The 25540-nt window shown below is 40.6% G+C and overlaps 2 protein-coding genes across 9 annotated transcripts in view; both read right to left on the reverse strand.

Annotated features, from left to right (window-relative positions):
• Positions 1-614: 614 nt before the first annotated feature.
• Positions 615-4547, reverse strand: LOC109996699 (GTPase IMAP family member 8). Its single transcript, XM_020650958.3, has 5 exons — positions 4323-4547; positions 4095-4240; positions 2210-2450; positions 1425-1745; positions 615-1217 (listed from the first exon to the last, which is right to left on the reverse strand). Exons 1-5 carry the CDS (start codon positions 4360-4362, stop codon positions 655-657), a joined length of 1311 nt encoding a protein of 436 aa, XP_020506614.1. The 5' UTR covers positions 4363-4547; the 3' UTR covers positions 615-654.
• Positions 4548-5946: 1399 nt separating this feature from the next.
• usp2a (ubiquitin specific peptidase 2a) overlaps positions 5947-25540 on the reverse strand; it is a 57989-nt gene continuing 38395 nt past the window's right edge. For 6 of the 8 annotated variants that reach the window (XM_065960192.1, XM_065960188.1, XM_065960190.1 and 3 more), the window contains 11 exons: positions 23230-23280; positions 21047-21170; positions 16532-16643; positions 16053-16163; positions 14940-15019; positions 14620-14723; positions 14155-14235; positions 13097-13175; positions 11527-11631; positions 10397-10517; positions 5947-7237 (listed from right to left, as the gene is read on the reverse strand). In XM_065960192.1, the coding sequence (XP_065816264.1) occupies positions 7135-7237; positions 10397-10517; positions 11527-11631; positions 13097-13175; positions 14155-14235; positions 14620-14723; positions 14940-15019; positions 16053-16163; positions 16532-16643; positions 21047-21170; positions 23230-23280 (1071 nt within the window). In that variant the 3' untranslated portion in view covers positions 5947-7134. The remainder of the gene's footprint in view (positions 7238-10396; positions 10518-11526; positions 11632-13096; positions 13176-14154; positions 14236-14619; positions 14724-14939; positions 15020-16052; positions 16164-16531; positions 16644-21046; positions 21171-23229; positions 23281-25540) is intronic. The other 2 variants (XM_065960193.1, XM_020650979.3) reach the window with 1 other exon arrangement.

Raw genomic sequence — 25540 nt, forward strand, 5'->3', positions numbered from 1 at the left:
TGGAATATATTAATAATCTAGTTGTGTAATAAAATTAATTCCCAATAATACGGCAAAAAAAAAAATCGGATGCAGCTTAGGGCTGAACCTAAGACAGACAGAGCAAACTGTGAGCCTAAAACCTCAGGAAGATGTTCTGGGACGTTTAGTGAACAGAATCCATTTTGACCAGGGACGATAAGACTTTGTATTCAGGGACTTCAGAGCACTAAAATACTGTAAGGTGCATAGAGCAGATAACTTCATCAGTAATTACCCAATTTGTGGATATTTTGAATTGATTTTGTGTTGCAATTTCCTTTTATTTCTTAAGTTCATACCTCTTAATTCCTTTTTTTATCTTACAATTTTAGATGTTTTAATATCTGTTCTGCTCAGTGTGAGATGCCTCTCAATGCTTAATGTCAAATGTTCTGCTTTTAACTCTGTAGAGCACTTTGAATTGCTTTGTGTATGAATGGTGCTCTATAAACTTTCCGTGCCTTGTTTACTTAAATAAAGTCATCTCTCAGAGAGGATTTGTCCTCGACCCACACATTTCAGCTAAATCTGAAAGTTGTTTGTTCGAAGGGATATATTCATTAAATATAAACAATATCAAGAAGAAGAAAACATCAAATCTCACAATAATTTATTTTGTTTTTGACATAATGTTTAATTTCCTCGTTCCACCATCTGCAGTAGGTGTGTTACTTGATGCACATCTTCAGTTTCTGTACTGAACACAACATGCCGGTGGCCACATTTTTTCAGCACCTCCTGCAGAGGCTCCCCATTCTCCTCTACGTGTTTCTCCAATGTCGTTCCACTCAGCTCCTCTCCAAAGGTGAACAACACAACAGTGCTTCTCCACACATCATCCCCCAAAATGCCGAGGAACTCCTCCACAGCTCCTCTGTCCTCCTCATAAAACGAGTCCACCGGTATAGCCAGCAGGAAGGTCACTTTGCTCCCTTCAGGGCAGAGAGAAGTGCTCTGGTTAAGCTCTGTCACCACCTCCTCGGCGTCGGCCAGACCGTACAGACTCCACCCAGGGGTGTCCACCACGGTGACAGCTCGCCCTGAAACCGTCCCATGGCCGACAGAGGACCTGGTGGTCTGTCCGTACTGATAGACCTCAAACTCTTCTCTGTTCAGGATGATGTTGCCTGCTGAGCTCTTCCCTGACTTCCTCTTCCCCAGCAGGATGAAGGAGAGAACCGGTCTAGAGCTGACTCCTGCGATGACATGAAGTGCGTCACAGTTTAATAAAAATTTTTTTGTAATTCATAAACTGTATTAAGAAGTGGACATAGTCTTTAAGTTTCAAAAGTGAAGCCATTTTCTCTGACATTAGGATCAGAGTAACGTGTTACAGATTGCTTTCTCATGCCACTCATTGAGTCATCGACAACTGAAAAGGCAATGATGGTAAACAAATCTACCTGACCGCTGTCTTTGTCCAGGCCTGCCATCCCATACATCATGCCTCTCTCTCATCTCCACCTCTACTTGTCCATCCTGCCGACTCCTCAACCCCTCCATCCTCGCCTCTCGTCTTAGATTGGTGTACAACATGTTCTGGATCTCCCAGGAACGGTTGTTGGTCGCCATCATGCTTCGGATCTTCTTGAAGAGCTCTGTGACCTGCGTGTCTGAGGCACTGGGCTGGTTGGTCATAACCTGGTACCTGTTCCCACATCGCTCCAGCAGCCAATGGAAAGTCCGTCCTTTTTGTCTTATGTGCTCCTGAATGCGCAAGATTCCTACAACAGATGGAGCCAATCACCATCATTTCAGTCCTAAAAGCTAATTTCAGCATGCTACTTGATTAAAAAGACAATATGCTGTGGTTTAGCAGTATCACTTTAATCATGTTTACCTTCTAAATTTAGTTTGTAAGCATTTTATGAAGCCAATAAGCTTTAAGTATGACACAGAGCCAAGGCTGGTAGACGTGTCATTTTGCAAGAACTTGACATAAACCTGAATATTGAATTAAAGGAAAATAGGATGATGAAAGGCATCCATGTTTGGTGAAACAAAACTTTGTCAATCCATGCAGAAGGCTTTGAGAAATTGCATTCAAAGAGTCAACATGTGGAAAAGTCAGCAGATAGCCAACAACAGATAGGAAGACACTATAATAAGGTTGCAGTGCTCTCTGTTTAATTAGCAGTGATGCACCTCAACTCATAAGCCAGACACGAGTAAACTGTCATTACTTTACCTAATTTATCTCCATGTGTGATGAGGACAATAGCTCTGGGCCAAATGGGGGTTTGGAGCAGTCCGAGTTGAGCCTCCATGGCCTTCCACTCCTTTTGGCCAAAGACGGAGGTGGTGGGAAGCACCAACAGGATGACATGGGGCTCTGGACTGCAGAGAGTAAGACCTCTGAGGAGTTCCTGGGTCACTCTGTCTGGAGTTGAGGTATGGGAGAACCAGCCCGGGGTGTCAACAACCGTCACCTGGTAGATCAAATTCATTCAAAATGAGAGAAGACCCAGTTACGCGACCTCTTGCGATAAACTGATTTCTACTTCTCGATTCACGCAGACCTTTATGAATTTGGTCCTTGCTGCCTTATAGTCCTAAACATTTTGCTCTGCTGCACTTTGAATTTGAGTTTTAAAGCTCCCATGAGGAACTTATTGACGGTATTGGTTTTGGCGCCCACTGTGGACGAAGCAGTTCTTAGTTGTTTCACATGTTTACAGGAACTTTGCTCTACACAGATTTTAACGTTTTATACTCTGCAAAAAATATCCAATTTGAGGGCTTTCATCGCAAGGTTTTTGTTTTTACAGACTTAAAGGTAGAGTCACATTGTTGGTTGCAGCTTATAAACACAACATTCATACTGGGCCACTAATGGGCTCATTAGAAGAGCACACTCACTGCAGGATGTAGTGTGTACATATACTGCTGCCTACACTGCAAGCTACTGCACGCTAGCACAAGCTAACCACTCGTTTTGGAACGAGCTCTAACCACATAACTCTGCCTTAATTTGGGACAGGCTTTAATAAGAGAGAGGCTTTTAATTACTTTGAAATATAACTTATGCACAGCAAATATTGGAAGTACTCGAAAACTCTACACCAATTTACACCAGAGACTTTTGCACAAAGTCAGGAAATCAATAAACAAATCTGTGTAAAATCACTACGCCTGATTTGATTTTGTTTTTTAACAGTAAGCCAACCTGCTGCACAGCTTACATGAAAACAAACGTCATTTGTCTTTTTTGGATGGATGTTGAGGTATATTTATTTTGTGTCTTTCTGCTTTTTTTCTATATGTTTATTCCACTAACTAATCATTTCTAAATGCATAAGAGCCTCTATTTGATTGAGGAATAATTGCAGTTACAAAGGAAAGGAATAATTTTTCTGCACTAAGAGAGAGAAAGCCCCAAAGCTTCAAACGGCTTCTTCCTCCCATCACAAACATGTGACCTCAAAAGAGCGCTCAAGAAACCAGTGAGAGAAGTCAAGCTGTCTGCTACCTTTATTTATTTATACATTCTATGAAAAAGACAAGGCTGTGTAAGGGTTTGGGAAAGTGGGATGCAATTGCGGACCCCAGGTATCTGAAAGTTATCCCAGAGAGATAACCACTAAAATCACAAGCAATTAAATAGGAGGGAACAAAAAAAAAAAAGCTACTAGCCAAATAACAAGGTTCTCTTTTCTAGATATAAACAAGACCAGAAACGAAACCACCGCTGCCGAGCAGCTGACAAAAAAACTTGATTAAAGGAAACAGAAATTCCCAGCACCAACAAGCTACACTTGTAGCTCTACTGGAAACCTTATGTAAACACACAGAGGAAAGACAAGTGGTGGTTATGCAAAATCACATACTTCTAGAGGACACAAGAAGCACAGAGAGAACCTCTCACTACCTCTGATGGTGAGACAATGAGCCAGCACAGAGTGCTGCAACTCAAGGGAATATATAACCTTTACACACCTGGACCAATTCAGGACCAATCAGTCACACACACACCTGACACTGCACCGAGATGATGACCTCCCCACACTCACAGAGTGACCAGTGTGATCTCCCTCACAGGCTGAAGTTAAAATGAGATGAACTTTTTCATTTACTTGTTTTCCAAAAACAGTGCCGTTCTCTCTGGAGCTGCGGGTGGTGTTCTCCTGAAAGGCTCGTCTCCCCAGGATGGTGTTTCCCACTGAGCTCTTCCCACTCTGTTTCTCTCCCAGTAACAGCACTGACAGGTTTGTCTCCGGACCTGCCAAACATTTTATGATCTTCAATAAATGAAAGTCAGATAACAATGCCCAGTGACTTTTAAATGACTTTTAATAACTCACCATTTGCAGCCGCCATGTAAAGGTTCCCGTTTTTAATCATCCACAGTGAGAATGTGGGTCAAAGACTGAAACCTCTCTCTGAAAGCAACTCCTCTTATAGGACTCAGTTTCTGCTTTTACTTCCTGCTGCTGATTCTTTGGTAAATATACAATCCTTCAACGTGAACTACACAACTCAAATTAGTTTCAAAGTTCACAACTAAGGAGTTCCTTGGAAGTGCCTTCGGTGGAAATGATGACTCAGTTGAAAAACACACATGATGAATATAAACAGACAGCTACACAGTCATCTGATTTAAGGTCATAAAGCTGAGATTAAAGCAACAACATTTAATCGAGGTGTGGTCATTGTAATATCTCAGCGTTGACTGAAGCTGTAGTGGAGGGGACCATTGTGAGATCTTTTCATGGGGGCCCAAAAAAAAATCCCCCTGAAGAAAGATACTTACAAAATCATGCCCACAGATTGTCAAATCAGCAAGTATGAGTGATGAATATGCGAGCATGTATTAGAAATTGTGTGCACAGATTCATAAAGTAAGAGAATAGATTTACACGTAGCTGATTTTATTTTAGCTCACACCTATGCTGATGATACTTTTGTGTATTGTACAGCTGACTGAGAAATTGCGTCTTGCCTTTAATGTTGTCCAGGAGGCTCCTGATCAGCTTAAATTGGTTCTGAATTCAAGTAAAACTAAATTAATGTTGTTTTTCTAGGGCCAGACATATCAATTACGATGATGTGCAGATATCTACTTTAAGTGTCTCGTAGCATTGAGCGAGTTACTCAATATAAGTATCTTGGCATTTGGCTGGATAAAAAAATGAACATTTAAATATCATATAGACAGCCTTACGGTCAAGTTGCGACAGAAAATTGGCTTCTTCTACAGAAACAGAACCAGCTTTCCTTTGATTACTAAGAAAAGGATTGTAGAGGCAGTTCGGTTTTAGACTATGGTGACGTGATTTACAGGCATGCAGCAGAATCAACTCTCAGGCCCCTTGACTCTGTCTATCACTCTGGTGATAGATATGATACTCACCATTATGTATTGTATGATAGGGTTGGTTGGCCTTTTCTTGCAGAAAGACGCAGTAAACATTGGTATTTGCTTATTTTCAAAGCCCTTACTGGTAAGCTGCCTCCATACATTACAGCATTGTTGGAATAGTTCCTGTGATTGGCTGGAACTTACAAGTCCCTCGAGCATATTCAGATCTTGGAAAGACTGCTTTTTCATTCGATGCTCCTGATTGCTGAAATGTCATCCAACACATTTTAAAAAAATGAAGACTCTGCCCTCATATGCAGCCTTTAAGGCCCTAGTAACAGACCATTGTGCATCAATAATTTGTAACTGTTTTTAGCTGTGTTGCTGGCTGTTTTCTGGATATGTAACTGTTTTCTTTTTAGCTTATTTGTTTTATTTTCTATTCGCTTTTAGCTCGATGTCACTGTACAGGAGAGAAACCTCAGTGTCTTTCAAGTTAAAATAAATGTTTTGAATTGAGTTGCACTGCATCTTTCTGATCCACTACGAACTTTAAACTCCTTCTCTCTGCATCTGTTTCAGTCACAGCAGACTCTCAATCATAAAAAAAAGACAATGACTCCAAGTAAAACCACCGTTTCAACTTTTATTCATATATATATATATTTATATATATATATTTATATACTCATGTGTTTGACTGCCACTGCTAAAAAGTGTGACTCATCACATTATCACCTGTAAGCATAAATAATAACTTTTTCTCTCTCTCTTGAAACGTGGGAGATAAAACCGACTGAAAACAGTTATGGGTCAATTTTCAGCACCGTTGAGTAGTACATTCTGTGTATTGCATCAGGATATAAAAATATACAGATATAGTGTATTGTTTGTCTTTAAAACATTCTTCCGTGTTGTTCAATGGCATGAAACGAGAGAGAAAGAAAAGACATCATGCTGACGATGAGCTTTGATACCATTATCACGTTGTGAGGCCTCTCCAGATCCACACTGGACGGTTCCTTCAATCATTCACAGCACTTTTGAAAACATCAGTAGCAGCCACATGTCGGAGACATATTAAATTAAACACGCGTTCGAGGCGTCCTCCTCTGAAACGTGACGCTCACAGTGCCACCGGCCTCCCGACCACTTATAGAAAAAGATTGACGAGTGAAGGACGCTGATACAGGCGTGGGAGTGTTGCAGCGCGAGCAGGCCGGTGGGATGTTAGCTCCTTGAGACCATAAAGCAGTCCGTGTCATGATAATGTCACCCACCCCCTCCCCTCCCCCCCCAATCTTTAACAAAACATAAAAACAACAGAAATCAAAAGCAGACAAAAAATCTAAATTGCAACATGTCAGTTTGAACAGTTCGAGGCAAACAAGAAGATCGAGAGTCAAAGAAATGAAGCAAAAGGCGCGGTCGGGATGAGTGTTCAGTTTGCAGTGCATAGAGAGGGGACTTCTGAGATGGAGGTTTCACCTTTTCGGTCATGGGGGATTATTGCCCTGTGTCGGCCTCGCTCAATCACACACACAACACACACACAGAAAACACATGTACCTCCACCTGAACTGAGCAGAGTAAAGACAGAGAGAGACAGAGCAGGGCTGGTGGATCAGGTTCCTGTAGTTTCGAGAGGCTCCAGGCTTGTGTGTATGTGTGTGTGTGTGTGTGTGTGTGTGTGTGTGTGTGTGTGTGTGTATGTGCCTTTGTGTGTGTTTGTGTGTGACATAAGTCCAAATCTATAATCCAAAGCAGGCCCCGTCTTCACCAACACTTGTCATTTATTTCATTTTGTCCGTCGGTTAAAGTGCAGGCCGCCGTCCTCCAGGAAGCTTCTCGTCCAGCTCGTAGAACAGGACGTATCCGTCACTGCTGCACACGTGGGAGGAGGACATTGGTGTTACCCTGGAAACAAGAAACAAGAAAGATATTCATACTTTAAACCCACCTATGAAATCAACAACTATATACATTACTTAAAAAAGCTCTATCTAAAATTCAGTTTTTTATTCCAGAGACTGTATCCAAGAACGTGGACGTAGCCTCTTGTATAAAAAGTGAAGTCAAAGCGGAAGTGCCTTCAATATGCATTCTTTGGAATGGCCAGCAGGGGGCGAATGGTTGCGAAAGAAGTCGTAAGGTCCAAAGTCTTTTAAGCTGCATCCATGCTTTCCCTCACATGTGTCTTTGTCCCTTTAGGCAGAGATTTATGTTAAGATGAGAGGAAACGAAGCAAAGGATTGTGGGGGATTGAGATAATATGATTAGAGACACTAGACGTTGTGTCATCACAAAGCGTCAAATGAAGGGATGTCTGTTTGTGATGACACGATCCTCAGCTCATCACCTCTGGATCAGCTGTCAGTCAGCTTTACCAGCTGATTGATTCTGCACATAATCACTCTTTTAACTCTAATAAAACATTAACAGTGTGTAAGTCTGTCTGTCACTTGATTACAAACACACACTCTGTTTTAATGTCTATCTTTTCTCCATTCTTTTTTTTAACCAATATTTTTATTTGCATTTTCATTTAGTAACACAGTAACACACACATAAAAAAAGACAAACATATAGACACAACATTGACAGTATAAAAACAAAACAAAAAACAACAGCAACACAAAAAAGGAGACAAGACAGCATGACAAAACATAGACAATAGTAATAATAATTTGGGCATAAACAACTTTTCTCCATTATTAAACTCGGGTTATGTTTTAAAGGTTAACTAAAGTCCAATCCGCTGCAGCGTCCAATCAATATGTAATATCCAATAAGGGGGCGTGTCTGTCACTAAAAAGTCATCCGTTTAGGCTGCTCTCGTTTATCCTCTCATCCCTCCTCAGATCTCCCTCCTCTCTCCTAGATCCTCTCTCCTCGGAGCAGCTTTAGGGGTTTTGGGACGATCCTTAAGACAGCCAGTCAGACACGTTCACATTACACTCATCTCTGTTCAGGCAGGAGTCACTGACACTCAATGAAAACAAACATGGAAGAGTGGAGGTAGTCACTTGAGGGACAGTCTCAACGTATCCATAGAGAGAACTGTCCTCATACATGTCTGATTTTATATATCTCCACTGTGACCTTTAAATCATTATTTCTCATTCCTATATGAGAAGACGTTGATGATGCCTTCGAGCCGCGTGCACAGAAACTCAGATGTGTAATGTCACAATGTGTCCAGTGAACAAGTCTGTGATTCATTTTTAGTTGTCTACAAGATGATCCTGCATTAATAAGGGAAGTTAAAGTTGTGTGCCAGCTTTGCTGTGGTCTCTTTTGCGCGGGTAAGAGTACCGTAAAAAAAGTACCGTATTTTCCGCACTATAAGGCGCACTTAAAAGCCTTTAATTTTCTCAAAAAACGACAGTGCGCCTTATAATCCGGAGCGCCTTAAATATGGATCAATTGGTTAATTGGTTGATCCATACTGGTTGTACACGGCGCTCAGCGACACTGACTCGGATAATGACGAGAGGGAGCCGGGCATGTTGGATGCCGTACTCGCCCAACTGTTCAATTCGGACACTGAAGAAGAAGAATTCGAGGGATTCGTGGACGGGGAATGAACTGAAAAAGTGAGCTTTACGTGTTATACGTAACTGAACAATGTTGAGCTATGCACTAACGCAGGGGTGCCCAACCTTTTTTGAACCAAGATCTACTTTTAAAGTTACCAGTCTGCCGAGATCTACCAGTCCACATAGTGAGCCATAGCCTTTACCAACAGCCTACAAACGCATTTAATACTCACACAACAAACAGAAAATAATAAATGAGAGTTCTGTAAAAAATAATGCAGACTACAGACTACAGCAGGCTGCTGTGAGATGATTTTGCTTTTGTTAAATTAGCTGCAGACACGGTGAGAGTGAACGGAGTAAAGTCCAACCGACTGTTTGACCGGATCACGTGTGTTCACGCCTCGGTCCGTACGGATCACGGATCAACTGTGTGTTGTAGCACTAAAAGTAAAAAGTAAAAAGGTTCGCGTGGTGGCTGGCGCACCAGTGCAAGTGTGTGTGTGTGTGTGTGTGTGTGTGCGTGTGCGTTTGCGCTGTTTGTTGGTGTGTCTCGTCCCCCGCGATGCTCACAGTCATGACAGCAGAGAGGAGCAGAGAAAAGTAGCTGCAGCTTCATCAAATGCGCTTAATACTCGTAGCATAGTTTCTATATATGACTTTTTGGTAAAACATTTACCCCCCCGGTTTTACCTGCACGTCATTGCGCATGCCTGCACTCTCTCTTGCGCGCGCTCTCTCTCTCTCTCTATCTCCGCCGCTCGCTCTCTCGTGCACGCAGCAATTTCATGAATAAATGAAAAATTAAATACACACAGGTCGGAAGTATACTTGGGCTCCCAACACAGGTATCGTGTGTGGGAAACAGTGCAATGAGATGAAATTGAAATCACTTTTCTATTTTACAATTGTATTTTATATTGACTAAACATCTCGCGATCGACTGAGAATCAGTCAGCGATCTACCTGTCGATCGCGATCGACTGTTTGGGCACCCCTGCACTAACGTTTGAATTAGCGGTATCAGACTGTGTTTCTTTTACGTGTTTACAACTGAACAAGGCTGGGAGATATTGTGAATATGCACATTAACGTTTGAACAACATTGAGTTATTGTGAATGCACTACGTATAAAACTACGTTTTGAGAGTTAAGAGAAACGTCAAAGAAATAATTTATTATTTGGGGAAATCGTCTTATGTACTTTTGTTTTTGTAGTTTTATACGTTACGTTTTATACGTATTTATATTTATATATTCACAATATCTCCCAGCCTTGTTCAGTTGTAAACACGTTCTATTCTATGCGCCTTATAATCCGGTGCGCCCTATATATGAAAACAGTTCTAAAATAGGCCATTCATTGAAGGTGCGCCTTATAATCCGGTGCGCCTTATAGTGCGGAAAATACGGTAATGCAAAAAGTAAACAGACAAACATAAACACCAGATCTGAGCAGTAAGTCTGATTTAAGAATTAAGACTTACAATGTGAACGTAGCATATTAATGTAGACAGAAAAGAAACACTGTACACACCTGGAGTCGTTGAACGTGTACCATTCTCCCGAGGTGGGGTTGCGACAGTAGGCTGTGTAGTGACCTCCTGTGGTGGTGCCTGAGTGGTTGGACACTGCATACAGGTTGTACACTGCGTTGGCTACAAACAAACAAAAACAAACTTAAAGCCTGCACTGACTCTTCTCTTTAATTACCCCACAGGAAGTTCAGACAATTTGCATATTTAAACTGAAATATGAGTGTGGTGGGTTTGTTTTCAGGAGATCTGACACACATGGAATCATTTCAGGAAAAAAACTCCTCCATACAAACCTCCTCTGTATTTGATCACTGATGCTTAAAAACCCAAAACATTCCACTCTGTTGCATTTCTCTGTTGAATTTTTAAAGTTTCTGGAGGAGCTTATAGATTCTGATTTTGGCTCCCTCTGTGGACAAAGCAGGTCTTTGCTTTCTTCGCTGATTTGGTCCTAAATATGTGTAAAAGCCACTTCTGACAAATTGTTGTATTTTATTCAAGTCTTATCAATCAAACCCACACTCAACAAAGGTTTATTTATTCAGCAGTATACCACAGATTTCTTTAAATACATGAATATGGCCTACAGTAATAAGGTAGAAAAGCCCTCCATCCTGATTATTATGTATCCTAGCACGTTTTGTGCAAAGAAGCAGTGACAATGAATAGGAGGTGAAGTTTGCAGTGGCATGCAGTGTGGGATAGAGGCTGCAGCACTTGCAGTCATGACGTTGCATGTCTCAGTATATTCTACTGGTATGACATTCACACCAGTGTAGAGGACGCAGCCAACGTCTTACCATTAAAAAAACTGTTTAAAGGGTTTGTAAAAGCAATGAATCTCTCTCTCTTTGTTTCTGTCGGTCATGAGGAGGCATCAGTGTTGATTTAAGTCTGTTTCATAACCAGCTTAGAAAGCTTGGATTTAATTATCAGGCATGCTCTGTGTTACTGTGAGACTGGCAAAAGTTGTGACATCACGGAACCTAAGGTAAACTAATATGTATGAAACATTATTAAAAAAAAAAGTTTTCATCTCTCTTCATAGCTTTGTCAGACTGCTAACACATCAAACACGCGCTCATCACGCTGGCCACAATCACCACTGGAATCAAGGATTAGCACTTACTGCTGCTTTGGGAGGCGAACTCCCGCAGGTCCAGATCTGTCACCGGGAAGTTTACAAAGGTGGAGAGTTTTCCTGTTCGTTGTCCTTCAGAGAAGCGTTTTAGGTCTGAGCAGGAGGGGGGGAGTCAAGGAGAAAACACATCTGTGTAGCTATAGGGAGGGACATTCAGCAATGGTAAGCAAGCGGGCGTGGGTGTGCTAATGGACTCTGCTAACACTTCCATCTGTGTTGTAAACAAACACCGCTGTCACTGCACGCCTACAGACATCTCTCCCCCGCTCGCCTCCTCACTGTGTGCCACAGATTTGATTCTCCTCCTCTCTCCTGTCTGTGACTTTGGATGACTGTATTTTATTTTTTTTCTCCTTATTTCAAAATGGACGTACATCTTGTACCTCAAACAATACTGATTTTCTACTGTTCTCTTTAATGAAGTTCAAAGGCGTCACGCTGAGGTGAAGAGAGAGGCAGACACATCACCCCAACCAGGGAAACAATCGGCATAAACCACAACTCTGCTAGGAATGAAATGAGTTTCTGAACAGGCCGGATTGGATCAGAATCTTCAGATTAAAGTGCTTACATCAGCATTTTTATTCTAATCTAAAGTCTAAAGACTACTATTCAGATTATTACAGGTCTCTTTAAATTGAGGCAAGAAACCCTGAAGAACTCATCATTAAACATTATCCATTGATCTGAAAAACTTAAATTATTGACTCAATCTCGATTAAATCTCTGAATAATTCTTGATATAAAATCATCTCCTGCGTACTACAGTGTTTCCATAACCAAAACTCCTCAGTTTCTGAATCTCCTGATGTCATGATACCACATAAATTCACAAAGAATGTATTTGACATATTTAAAATAATTTTAAAATCATTGTTGTTAGACTAGCAGTTCAATGCTGCTAGCTGCCTTCAATGCGACATTGCACAGCCTGACTATTTTCTCTCGTCTTAAATAGTGCAAAAGGGAGTTTTTTTTTTAAACAGGAATCTTCCGGAAAATTAACTTTGTACAGTCAACTGCTGACAGGAACAAAAAACAACACGAGGGAGGCAAAAAAATCCAACGCTGTCCGTGGCACAAAATCATAATTAACAAGGCAGAAAAAACAACAACAACAGGAAGTGGAATAAACAGAAACCTCAATATCCAGATTGCCGCAGACAACAAAATAAATCTGAATCTCCTGATGTCATGAGACCACATGGTAAAAATAAGAAGTCTGTCTTGATACAACAGCAACAAAAAACAGAAGTCTTAGAAACCCAATATTTGGTAACTTCCTGTTTTTCATGTTGCCAACATCTTCGTGCAGTTTAGACAGGGCTCTGTCTTTCACTGGTGAAGGCTTTGTGGTTAAAAATATGACTGAAGACATTAATCTTTTTTAGCTTTGGTACGTTTCAATACCATCGATCATTAAATCAACAGATTACATTTTTGTAACAGGTGACATCTTAAAGTAATAAAATAACAAAACATGTTGATGATTCTTATTAAGCTGAATAAAAAAAGTAAAACATCACTTAAAGTAATCAGACACTATCTGAAAGGATACGAAGCACTAAGATCTTTGGGAACTTCTGTATCGTGAACTTCTTTGCACACACTCTCCTGACTTCACACCTGGAGCACATCTGTGGAGGAGAGACACACAGTTAGTTCAGAGTCCACGAGCAGCTTCTTTGAATCCATCAGAACCTTCATGAAGCACACAGCAACGTGTGGTTTAGGTAGTCTCATTCAGCTTTAAAACCCTTAACTTAAAGAACTGTTCTTCAACCTTCTTCTTAACCTCTGTATCAAACCTCAAGAAAGCCGATTACATAAAAAAAAAAAAAGAGATGATATTTGATGTAGGCGTCTTGTGAAGGCCTCAACGTAAGATAAAATGTAAAACCCACTCCAACATGTAAAATCAAAGTCTCCTCTTGAATGATAATCCAGGGCACCCAGCGGGATATGTGTGAAATTAAAATATGAAATATTGTATTTTAGATGGCTGACACATTACAACTAACTTAGGCTTTCACATTCAGGGGGAACCTTTGATGTCTTTTTGTTAAATCCTCATCAGCTGAAGGGAGACGGAACGGGAGGTTGGAAAATATAAAATGAAAGGGGAGGAGCTAGTTTTTATACAATTTGAGTGAGTTCACTTTCTACCCATGCAGTAAACTCTTAACATGATGAAATAGGCACACAGTATCCAAAGAGCAAATTGTGTATGATAACAAGAAAGACCCAGCAGGGCTTCTGCTCCATTGTCAACATGATTTTATATTTGTTTGTAATCACACACTCTGAGTTTTAATACTGCACAGCTGAAACAACATTAATAACTGTTTTTTGTGTTCACACATGCAGCTCAACACAAACATTTCAGGGAAACTTTTCAGGAGTTCAGTGCATGTGTGAAGAGGCTTCTACCCCATAGTCTCTCTCCTCTCTGTAACAGTCACAGAGCTGGCCCAGAGCGCACACATACTTATATTCAGGGAGGGCATTTAATCAGTAATTTGCAGTGTGACGGCTCAGGCTGCTCTGGAGTCGAGACATTTTCAGACGCAGAACTAACATTAAACTGATCCTGATCTGGATTCTGTTGGCTCTTACCGGCTTCTCGTCTCCGTCCAGGATGTCTTCTTTGGTGAAGAGCCGCATGCAGTCCATCAGACTCACCTCACAGTAGCCCGTCTGCACACAAACAGAGATCAACTCCAGGTCATCAGGAAAACAAAAAACAAAGCAAACCTCTGCTCCACCTTACATTGTATCTGTTGACCCCATTTGTTAGGATATTTCATGTGTGTGTGTGTGTGTGTGTGTGTGTGTGTGAGTGTGTGAGTGTGTGTGTGTGTGTGTGTGTGTGTGAGTGTGAGTGTGTGAGTGTGTGAGTGTGAGTGTGTGTGTGTGTGTGTGTGTGTGTGTGTGTGTGTGAGTGTGTGAGTGTGTGTGTGTGTGTGTGTGTGTGAGTGTGTGAGTGTGTGTGTGTGTGTGTGTGAGTGTGAGTGTGTGAGTGTGTGTGTGTGTGTGTGTGTGTGTGTGTGTGTGTGTGTGTGTGTGTGTGCGTTTTTTAACCTTGGCGATAGGTAGAGAGAGATCCCAGAATGGGTCAAAGACGGTGGAGCAGAAGCCACAGTGCCTGCAGGTCAGAGAGCTCTTCAGTTGCCCCACAAACAGATCTGTAAGAACGGGAACATTTGATCAAAATGGAAAACATGAAGAAATACTTTTTTTTTTAAGCTAATACACCATGTCCAGTCTAGACACATACAGAAATTAAATACCACTTTAACAGATGGCCTTGTAAACACATTAAACCTGATTTCATTATGTAATTTAGCGTGTCAGATTCTTTATAAACATTTTAACATCGATCCTGATGCGTCTCCACTCACCGACTATCTTGCTGTCTTCTCTCTCCAGATATTTGCTCCACATCTTCCTCCCCTTCTCTTCATCCCTGAATGTGGAGAACCTGTGAGACTTTAGACTGTTAGGGTATCAGACGGACGAGACAGACGGGGACACACTGACGGTGACAGTCAGCTGTTTTGGGTTGGATACTGATCAAATTGAACTTAATCAGTTACTCTTGATTTTACAGAAAACGACTCTTAAATGTCAAATTTATTTCTTGCTTCAAATGCTTGCTAGACTGAAATTTTTAATTTTAATTTTGTATTCCTTTAATTGCATACTATCGTCTCATTTAGAATATTTGTTTTCTATTGTATTATTTGGAACAGTTTTGCCTACCTATTTTTTTTCACATTTATAAACTTTTTTGTCATCCTCTCTGATGTTTGGTTTATGCATGATATCATTTTGTTGTTGTAAAGCTGAATGATTCCTATTTGATATATCTTTTTGAGACCTGTTAGATCACTTTTCCTAAAATAAATAAATACATGCAGTGCACAAATAATCCACCAGGGGGCAGAAAGCACGCTCCATAGGACCTTTGTCAGTGACATAAATGTGACTTTTCATGGATAATTTTGTTAATTTTCACAAAAGATAAAGAAAGAGAAACATTCAAATTCTTCCTGATACTTCAATCAGGCAACAAAATAATCACTTTTATTTTGTCTTAAATAATAATACAATAATATCATGTTTCATGTGGATCAAATTTGTTACAACAGGTATTTTGCCAATTATCTGTTTTTGCACTTTATGCATTATAACATTTTTAACACTGGTCACTTCACACGGTCTGCTTCAGAGAACTCTCAGACCATGACCAGTTAGTCAAACTAAGTATTTAACACAGATGTGTAAAAAAGTCTGGAATGACCTTCCTGCTAAAATCTCGTATGTAAAATCTGCCATCCCATTTAAATTCCTTTTTAAACTTTCTTTTTCTAAATTTAGCTTTTATTTCTTCTTTTGGTAAATATCATTACATCTATATTTTATTTACTTTTTTTTCAAGCTGACTTTCCGTGCAGACGTGTGTTAGTACAGATACACAAACACAAACACTGTATGTCGGGCAGGTTACTTACGGCAGGTGGTCAAAGTCATCGGTGGTTCCTCTCGGCCTGACGGTGACCCTGTTGACCTCATTGTGAAGACCGTCCAGGAGGAATCGCAGGAACTCCTGAGCATCCTGTTGGCTGCAGGACACAGTCAAAATTAGGAATCAGCTGATGTTCTGCTATTAATGGACTTTTTGCTCTTGTTGTCATGTTATCATGAGAAGAAAACCATTCTAAATACTCCTGAAGCAGGGCACACACTAAGATGATCGCACGACTTAAGTCTCCATAATGGTTCTAAAGATTATCTGTACAGATCTTCCAGTGGTGTGAGGCGTTATTAGAGTGATGGAGGAACATCTAAATAGTTTAATTTCATTTTTTGTCCTCATGTGTGGGCTCGCTCACATTTTCAAGATCTGTAAAGTCTTTAAAAAATCTTGACTGGTCTGCCAGGCTGAAAGATGAATGCCACTTTACAAATGTGTGAGTGAAGCAGAGCTTACCTGTATCTGACGAATCTGGGAGCATATCTCTGGATCTGAGTTCTGAATTCAGACGGGCTGACCGCCTCGCTGCTCGACGATGTCCACATGTTCTGAATCAGCTTGGCAAATTCTACAACAACAAACATAATCGAGTTAAACACACACAGCGAGACATCAGACACAAACTCCTATTATGATGGCTTCAGGTGGACAGAACAACTCAACTCTTCATCCTTTTGATCTTCTTTACAGTCAAATATTAAAAAGGTATAAATGTGAATGGGGGAAAGTTCATTTTGTTTGTTTCGAACCAAATCTTAAAAAAAACCTTATCTTAAGACACTTAACATGAAGACTGGGTCTAGACCAGAGGTCTCAAACTGCCAGCCCGTGGTCCATTTACGGCCCCCCTCCACCCAATCCCCGGCCCGCCCCGCATGTTAAAAACATAATGTAGTCAGGCCCGCAAAATATTTTTTAAATTAAATGTATTTATTTAATTTTTTCGTTTCTTCATGCTAATTAAAAATACAATTTCTTATGAAATTCAAATAAAAAAAAAAAACGTAATTCAATAAAAAATATTTTGACAAGGTTGTAAGTCAAAGGCCAAAGGTACCCGCACATGCCCAGAGAGGTTCACGGAGTGAGAGCAGTTGGCGCAAAAGTGTTGTGTTGTTGTTTGACTGCTTACGACCAAGATTTCGCTTTCTAAGTCAAAAAGGAAAGTTCACAATGAACACAGACAGTTTCAAGAACGATGGACATTACAGTATTTTTTTGTGGAGTTTAGTGGACATGCAACCTGCCTGATATGTCAGGAAAGAATTGCCATTTTAAAGGAGTACAATCTCAAGCATCATCACTGCACTAAACACGGAGAGCAGTATGAAAAGTACCAGGGAGAGGAGAGGAAACAGCGTGCCACGCAGCTACAGAGAGGACTTCTTTCTCAGCAAAGTCTTTTCCACAAATCCAAGAAGGAGGCCGATGCTGCTGTTGAAGCAAGTTACATGTTGACTGAATTAATTGCCAGAACGGGGAAACCATTCACGGAAGGACGGTTTCTGAAGGAGTGCATGTTGCAAGTTGCTGACATTCTGTGTCCAGAAAAGAAGAGTTTGTTCAACAATATTTCTCTTTTGGCAAACACTGTGGCAGAGCGGATTAGCAGTTTATCAAGTGACATTTATGACCAGTTATGTGACAGAGCAAAATGTTTCACTGCATACTCTGTGGCGCTTGATGAAAGCACGGATAAAACGGACACTGCCCAGCTGTCCATTTTCATCAGGGGTATTAATGACCAATTCGAAGTGACTGAAGAGTTGATGAGTTTGTGCGCAATGCACGGCCGCTCTACAGCCAAGGACAGTTTTCAGCAGCTCTCTGACGCAATTGAGCGCGCGGGTTTGCCATGGAATAGACCGGTTGGCATCACCACTGACGGAGCCCCGTCCATGACAGGCAAAAAAAACGGACTAGTAGTGCTGGAACAGAGAAAATTAGAGGAGGAAAGTGTAGATCCAGCAGTTGTTCTGCACTGAATTATACACCAACAGGCACTGTGCAGCAAATGCCTGAAATATGAACATGTCATGTCTGTTGTCCTGAAATGTATAAACTACATCAGGTCCAGGGGTTTACAGCACCGCCAGTTCTGGGCCTTTCTAGAGGAGATTGAGTCAGCATATAGTGATGTACTTTACTTTACTGAGGTGCGCTGACTCAACAGGGGAAACGTCTTGAAGAGATTTTTTGAGTTAAGAGCAGAGGTGAGGAGATTTATGGAGGATGGCAGAATGGATGTTCCTGATTTGCATGATCCTAAATGGGTTATGGACCTTGCATTCCTAGTGGACATAACACAGCAGCTGAACATCCTCAACCTGAAGCTCCAGGGTCCTGATCAGCTCATAACAGCAGCATATGAAAGTGTGAAAGCCTTCTGCACAAAACTGAGATTGTGGAAAACTCAGCTCTCTGCCAAAAACCTCAGTCATTTCCCAGCATGCAGATCTCTTGTGGAACAGGGCACAGCATTCAGTGGTGATGAATATGCTTCTGCTATTGACAATCTTCTGCAGGAGTTTGATCAGCGTTTTGCTGACTTCAAGGAACACCGGGTCACTTTCCAGGTATTTGCAGACCCTTTTTCAGCTGATGTTGAGAGTGTCCCAAGTGTGTTGCAAATGGAACTTGTTGACCTGCAGTGTAACAGTGAACTGAAAAATAAATTCAGAGAGGTACAGGGGAAGGCAGACCTGACTGGACAGTTTCTAAGAGAATTACCTGCATCCTTCCCAGAGCTATCCAAATTGTTCAGTCGTGTAATGTGCCTTTTTGGAAGCACATGTCTGTGTGAGAAACTTTTCTCAACAATGAACTTTAATAAATGCAAGTACAGGTCCAGGCTTAGTGATGCACACCTTGAAGCTGTACTCAGGGTTTCAACTGTGACCTCCATCAAGGTAAATGTGGCTCATCTGTGTGAGCAGATGCGCTGCCAGGTGTCTGGCAAGAAATAGAATGCAGGATTAATGTATTGGTATTTTGACTAACTGCATTTTTTAGTTCAGTGCAGGTCTTATTTATTATTTGATTAAGTTATTTTAGTTATTTAAGTTATAAAGCAAACACAAAAGACTTGCACTACTAAATGAAAGCAGATGTCTTGAAAAATGTATATAAACTGCTGTTTGTATTAGTGATGTGTGACAAAATTTTGCAGAAACAAAAAGTACATTTGCAAAAATAAAGTCCTTTTTGTGGTGCTTGAACTTTGTAGTGGCCCTCCTTTAAGTCGACAGTACTCCCAGTGGCCCCATGCCAGTTTGAGTTTGAGACCCCTGGTCTAGACTGTAGTCTTTGTTCATTTATGTTTAGAGACTCATCATTAGTTTGATTTATTTATGTGTTTGATATTTCTTTGTAAAGGGACGAGTAAGAAGTGTTCAATCCAATGCACCACACTACAGAATTTACAGCCAGCTCATTTTCAACGCTCAGCTCTGGACGGGCTTTTAAACAATACATAGAAATCAACAACAAAGACGCAAATCGCCTGCAAACAACAAACTAAACAATGAGACAGGGGCTGCTTTCACATGTGCACTCCTGAACATGTCAGACAGACTGCCCCTGAAATATTCTTGAGTTTATTGTTATTTATCAATTAGTGATTGGATGCACCAGTGGAGGTAACCACATGTAGAGAAACTCAACATGCATGTCTCACTTTATACTGGAAAAAGTCAGAGATGGATTGAAATGTCTGCACAAATTGTTTTAGTCTCTTCTGCCCAACTATGGTTTCAAAAATACTCTTCATGTAGTGGTTGGAGAACATTTCTCTGTTTTCTCCTCAACTTGAAAAACTCTTCATCCTGTTAAAAGTCCTCCTCACTACTCCTCACAGTTTTACACCTTAGGAGCTCTCTGAAGGGCAAAGACACTTTGTGAATAACTTTCATCTTTACAACGATCTAGTCCTAACTTTGAGGGGAAATTCTTAGAAAATGTCATGAAGAATTTTCTTAGAATTTTGTCACTAGGAGCAACTCTTAGTACTTAGGAGACTTTGTGAATCACTTTTATCTTTATGAGGGAGGGAAGGGAAATTCTTTTTAAAATTATTTCACAATTCTAAGAATTTTCTTGGAATTTTCTTCACTAGGAGCAGCTCTTAGTACTTGTAAATCGAGCCCCAGGAGTTTACTGCAAGTGTGAAAGCATGAAGAGATAACATTTCAAAAATAAGCTGGTAATGCTTCATTACCAAAACCTTCGGTCCAGTGTGCTCCTAGGGTTAGGGTTAGGTGCAGCAGCTTTTGGTTAAAAATATGACTGAAAAGCTTCTGTACTTTTCTTTACTATTGATCATTTTAATAACAGTGAGAGGTTTTTGGCCTCCCTGTTGTTGATGTGACAACTGGATTTTTGAAAAAGTGTACTGTCCATTCCAGCCCTTACATGTGGAGCTATTTGTTGTGTTATTTTCATCTCTGCAGTTTCCATGTTTATCTAAAATAGTACTGATTGAGGTTATGTACATTTTCATGTAAAGGGTTAAAGACACAGAAAAATTCTGCGTGTCTCACCAGGCTTCCAAATGGTAAATGGACTTGAGCTTCTATAGTTCTTTTCTAGTCTTCCGACTACTCAAAGCGCTTTTACACTGCACGTCACACCCACCCAATCACACCCTTTCACACACTGATGGTAGTGATCGCTATGTAGTATCATCCATCAGAAGTAACTAATCCATTCATACACCACCACTGAAGCAGCGGGAGAAATTCAGGGTTAAGTGTCTTGCCCAAGGACACATCGGACATGTTGCCCAGCTGGGGATTGAACCCTCGACATTCTGGTTGAGAGGCGATGACTCTACCAACTGAGCCACAGTTGCCCAAAGACAAACATGTTTTCCCAACACGTCCTCTGAGGTGTGTTTAATCCAGAGGTAAAGAGAGACTGAGTGTGTTGCGGTGTGTGTTTTGGACTCTAGGGGGCCCGAGCGTCCCGTCTCACCTTGCATGAGGGCTGTGTTGGTGCGGCTGTTGTTGTTAAGGTCTCTGCGGTGCGAGTTGTGCAGGCAGTAGTCTCGCAGGTTTTGTGTGTTGCTGAGACACTGCAGGATACTGTTCATGAAACACTGCGAGGAGAAAAAAAACACACACACATTACAAACAGTTTGATTCAAAGTTCCATCTTTTATCTTTCAGTGAGGAAGCTTATAGAAAAAATTTTTAAATTTAAAATTTAATTTCACCGTTGCCTTGACAATTCAAATTTTCCCCTGAAATATTTGAATTTTAACGGTCAAATCGACAATAAATATTTGCATGTTCAAGATTTACATTTACTTGTGAAAACAAAAAAATAATCCACCGGTCTTGTTTTGATCGATTTAGAATATTCATAATTTCTTAATGTTCGACCTGGTTGCTCATCTTTATGCTTTCTTCAGCACATTTAGGAAAAAGATGTCAATTTTCAGGAAGAATTCTGAATAACATTATTGATGACGGATGAGAAGATTGAAAGAAGGTAGGACATCTCATATCAATTAGCTCAGTCCAACGCTGAGAAAATGTCACCTCAAGCATTTTGCAAAGTCTTACTTTATACATTGTTTATTTAATCAGTGCAAGAAGAGTTGAGCTGCCAGATGAGCTAATAGCTGGTTAGCTTAGCTTAGCATAAAGACACCTAGCCAAATCCTCTTCTCAGCACCTTTTAAAACCAAATACAATGGATCTTTATTTAGAAAGAAAAAGACAGCGTGAGGCCTGGTGTGAATGATTTGTAAGAGGTATCAGAGTCACAAAGACAGCACAGTGTATACTCCCAGCACATGTCCACATGAGACACGTGCAATCAGGTAAGATCAGACCAGGCTGAGAGTTTGCCCTGGTCCACAGTTCAGAGCCACACACACATACGCACACACACTCACACACTCACACATACACACTGGCATCAACACATGTTTATTTTAGGAGCTGTCCTCCTGCTTGTTGCCTGGTAGACGGCTACACTCTTGTGTGGACTCAACAAAATGTTATCAGTGTGAACCCAAACAGATCATAAAAAAAGACTTCTCCCTACTCTTTAAATGTCATTTTTCACTTTATGGATACTATTCCCCAAATTTACACTGAGGCAATTTTTCATCAGAAATCACGCATCAAGGTGGGGAGATTAATGTCACGCTGCTAGTTAATGTTTTGGCCACATATGAACCGTTAAGGGAGCAGATGTGCCGCTGATTGTTTACTTTCAGCAGCTACACCTGGCGCTCACCCAGTGAAATGTTGTTTGAGTCACAGGCAGCTCAACACGGTGAGCTTTGGTCAAATTAAAAGTTAGTCACAGAGCAGCTCATGTAGACTACACGTAACATTGAACATTGTTAGAAATGTCTGATGATGTAACACAGTAACAATGAAGCCACACGTTTGTTAGTGAAGTTAACAAAGAGCTTCTGTTGCTCCACCTGTTCCCTCTCTCTACATTTCCTACTTCCTACTTATCTCGAGTATTTGTTGTTGAGAATTTTGTTTTTAAAATGCCCTTCCAGGGATGACCATAGCAAATACGCTTTGGCCCTGTGTCCACCTAGCGTTTCTATTGCTGTCACTCTGGAGGCTGCAGTTGTGTTGTCTCTATGACAACAGTCTGTTAAAAATGCCTGCTGTATGACTGACACTGCTCTGTTCCTTTTTACTTAATGTTTCATAGCTGAGATCATTTTCCCCTTTGCTATGAGCATTAAACGTAGGATTCTTGACTTCCTACTTTGTCTGGAGACAGAGTGAAGAGCATGTGGGTACAGGGCACGATGCGTTAGGAGACAAAAATACATGAAGTCAAATATTATGATAAGAGCGTCGGTGACAACAACAGTTCCTTTCTGAAAAGTTGATATATTTTCAAATGAAGCGGCTGCACAAAGAATAGAATAGAATAGAATTACTTTATTGATCCCAAACTGGGAAATTGTGGAGAAGAAGGCGGAGCACTCTGAAAAAAGACACTGTGCTTTTTCTTAGGGCGACTGCCTACTGCTGCAACCACCTCAACTTATTGAAAACAATTTTAAAAAGATCCTGGCACCCAGAAAAAAAGTCTAGGCGGACACAGGGCCTGAGACTATGAACTGTGTGAGTGTTTTAAGGTAAGTGATCACTGAACATGGCAGCTGTACTTACAGTGTTTCCAAGGTTCTTCAAACCCACCAGGCCTTGAGCACTCTTTGAATTCTGAAAGAAAAGCAAAAAGATTTACAAATTAATTTAAGATTCAGTTTGTCATTCTCCTTACTGACATACACGCAAAAAAGTGCAGCTCTTCAAGCCCACAACAAGTACATCAATATATCAAAAAACGACCTTTAAATACAAGAAGCCTGCTGACAACATACACAAATGTTTAATAAAAACAACCAAAGATTAAGAATGAGGGATAAAAGTAAAGGAGCAGCGTATATTTAGCAGCACATCTCGAGTTAGGTGTCACTTTTGAAGGAGGGAAACAACTGATAACCTGAGTAATGCTTAAAAGAATGAATGACCCATTAATTAGTGCTGAATTCATACATCATGCATTACTTTTGGATACAATTTATGACTTGTGTGAAACTTGACGGTTGATCAATGCAGGAAGTGAATTCACAGTTATTTCAAAAATGTATCTTTATGTATTAAGGTGGAAGGGGTTATCGATCCATCGATTGGTTAATCCAAAGATCCAATCAAAACTATGGACTGCCGGTCCTTTTTCTGCACACTCTTAATTTTGCTACATTTTGCATTAAACCTCATACTTGAGAGATCACAACAGGAACAGCTGATCACTCAAATCACGCTTGTTTTGAAAATCGGAGCCATTTAGTTTTGTCAACTTCTTGAAATGTACTATTGATGAAGACTGTCATCGGACCACTTTGTGAATAAAGTGTTGAGTTTCCCAAAAGTTGTTACTAGATGAATTATCAACACTTTAACGTCTGACACCTCCAGCTGTGTTATAAGGCGGAGTTTATATGTTATCAGAGTGAAGCTGGACATGTGACAAAGATATGATCTTGTACATGTTGTCATTCAATGTGTGTGTGTGTGTGTGTGTGTGTGTGTGTGTGTGTGTGTGTGTGTGTGTGTGAGTGTGAGTGTGTCCTGGAATGACAGACAGGAGCTTTATTTTCTTGGGGAGTGTTATCTGCAGAGAGGAACTTGTTTCTGTTATCAGTCTCTTCCTCTTTTGATTATCGCTCCCAGGTGGCAAAGACCTGATCAACAACTGAAGATAAGACAAAAACCTGCACCTTGAGGTTTTTTTTTTATTCTGCGCTGCAGCTTTAAATGTTATTCATGCTCAGGGCGACAAACTAGCAGAACATCTGATCTGAGTGCAACCCAACAGATGGCAGAGCACATTACCATGATGTCGAAAATCTTATAATGGTGCAAATGCTCTGCAGAACTTATGTCATCACTTGCTGCAGTTGGATTTCATTACATAAGTTGAGTGGTTATATAATGAGTAGCTGGAGGAAGAGTTAACAAAGAACACGGGGGCGGATAAGAAATGCACTCCTGCCCCTCCACTGAGGAGCAGCGACAATTCAAGAAAACAACAGCTCTGCCAAATTGAATTCACTTTTTTTATTTTTTAAACCAAAGTGCTCCACCTCTGTCTAAAAAAATAATGAAAACACAAAACGTACTGTTACAGCTGTCATGAGCATGCCAAGTCAAAAACGCCATCATTCTCACCAATGACCATTTCAGTTACAGGTTGTCCATTCAGGCCTCTCTGCACATCTACATAGTGGGAGAGTAACTGTGTATGTACAATATGTGAAAGCATTAAAAGTCCAGTCAGCATTAACACCAGCACTAGTTTGGTTAAGTCAGCCATCGCACTAATCTCATGTAAACAAAAGTGTCGCACAATGACACCAAACGGAGGAGAAACCGGCACACAGTGTGTCTTTACAAGCCCAAAACTATTTTCCCCATCTACACATAAACTCCCTAAACAGAGTTTCAGAAAATCTTCACTCAGGAAAGAGGTGCAAGCGTTTTCAGAGACCTATAGGACGAGGTTTGTTTGTGTTGTAAAAAAAAAAAACGATATGCACCCAGCTATATTTGTAAATGATCTAAATATTTATCAATGTAAACAAACATCCATCGTGCAGGCCGACTGTCATCCTTCTTAAGGGTTCACATGATCTGTGGCATGTTCGCGTGTTCATCAGTTATGTTCTGAGTGCCGATGCAGGAAATGCTTTTTACAGTTACATAAATAACCTCAGCTCTCTGGCTCTCATTCACGGGGGGAGAATTAATCTACAGTTTAATTAACTCCGGCTTATCTAAATCCTTGTTTCTGTGAATTTCACTGTGAATAAATCACTTGATTAGCAACTGCCTTATAACATAAACACACACACACTTTCTGTTGGGTGCAGCTTGATGAACAGTAATGGGACTGTGATATGACAGCATGCAGAGAAAT

Source organism: Labrus bergylta, chromosome 11 (assembly GCF_963930695.1).
Source record: "Labrus bergylta chromosome 11, fLabBer1.1, whole genome shotgun sequence".
Classification (NCBI taxonomy): domain Eukaryota; kingdom Metazoa; phylum Chordata; class Actinopteri; order Labriformes; family Labridae; genus Labrus; species Labrus bergylta.

Bases quoted from the DNA above. Each gene is read 5' to 3' on its own strand.
- LOC109996699 (XM_020650958.3), bottom strand. From the start codon at position 4,362: ATGATTAAAAACGGGAACCTTTACATGGCGGCTGCAAATG. The intron at 1,746-2,209 runs GTAAAGTAATGA...CATCTGTTGTAG, and splicing joins CACACATGGAGATAAATTAG to GAATCTTGCGCATTCAGGAG. The intron at 1,218-1,424 runs GTAGATTTGTTT...ATGTCATCGCAG, and splicing joins TGGACAAAGACAGCGGTCAG to GAGTCAGCTCTAGACCGGTT.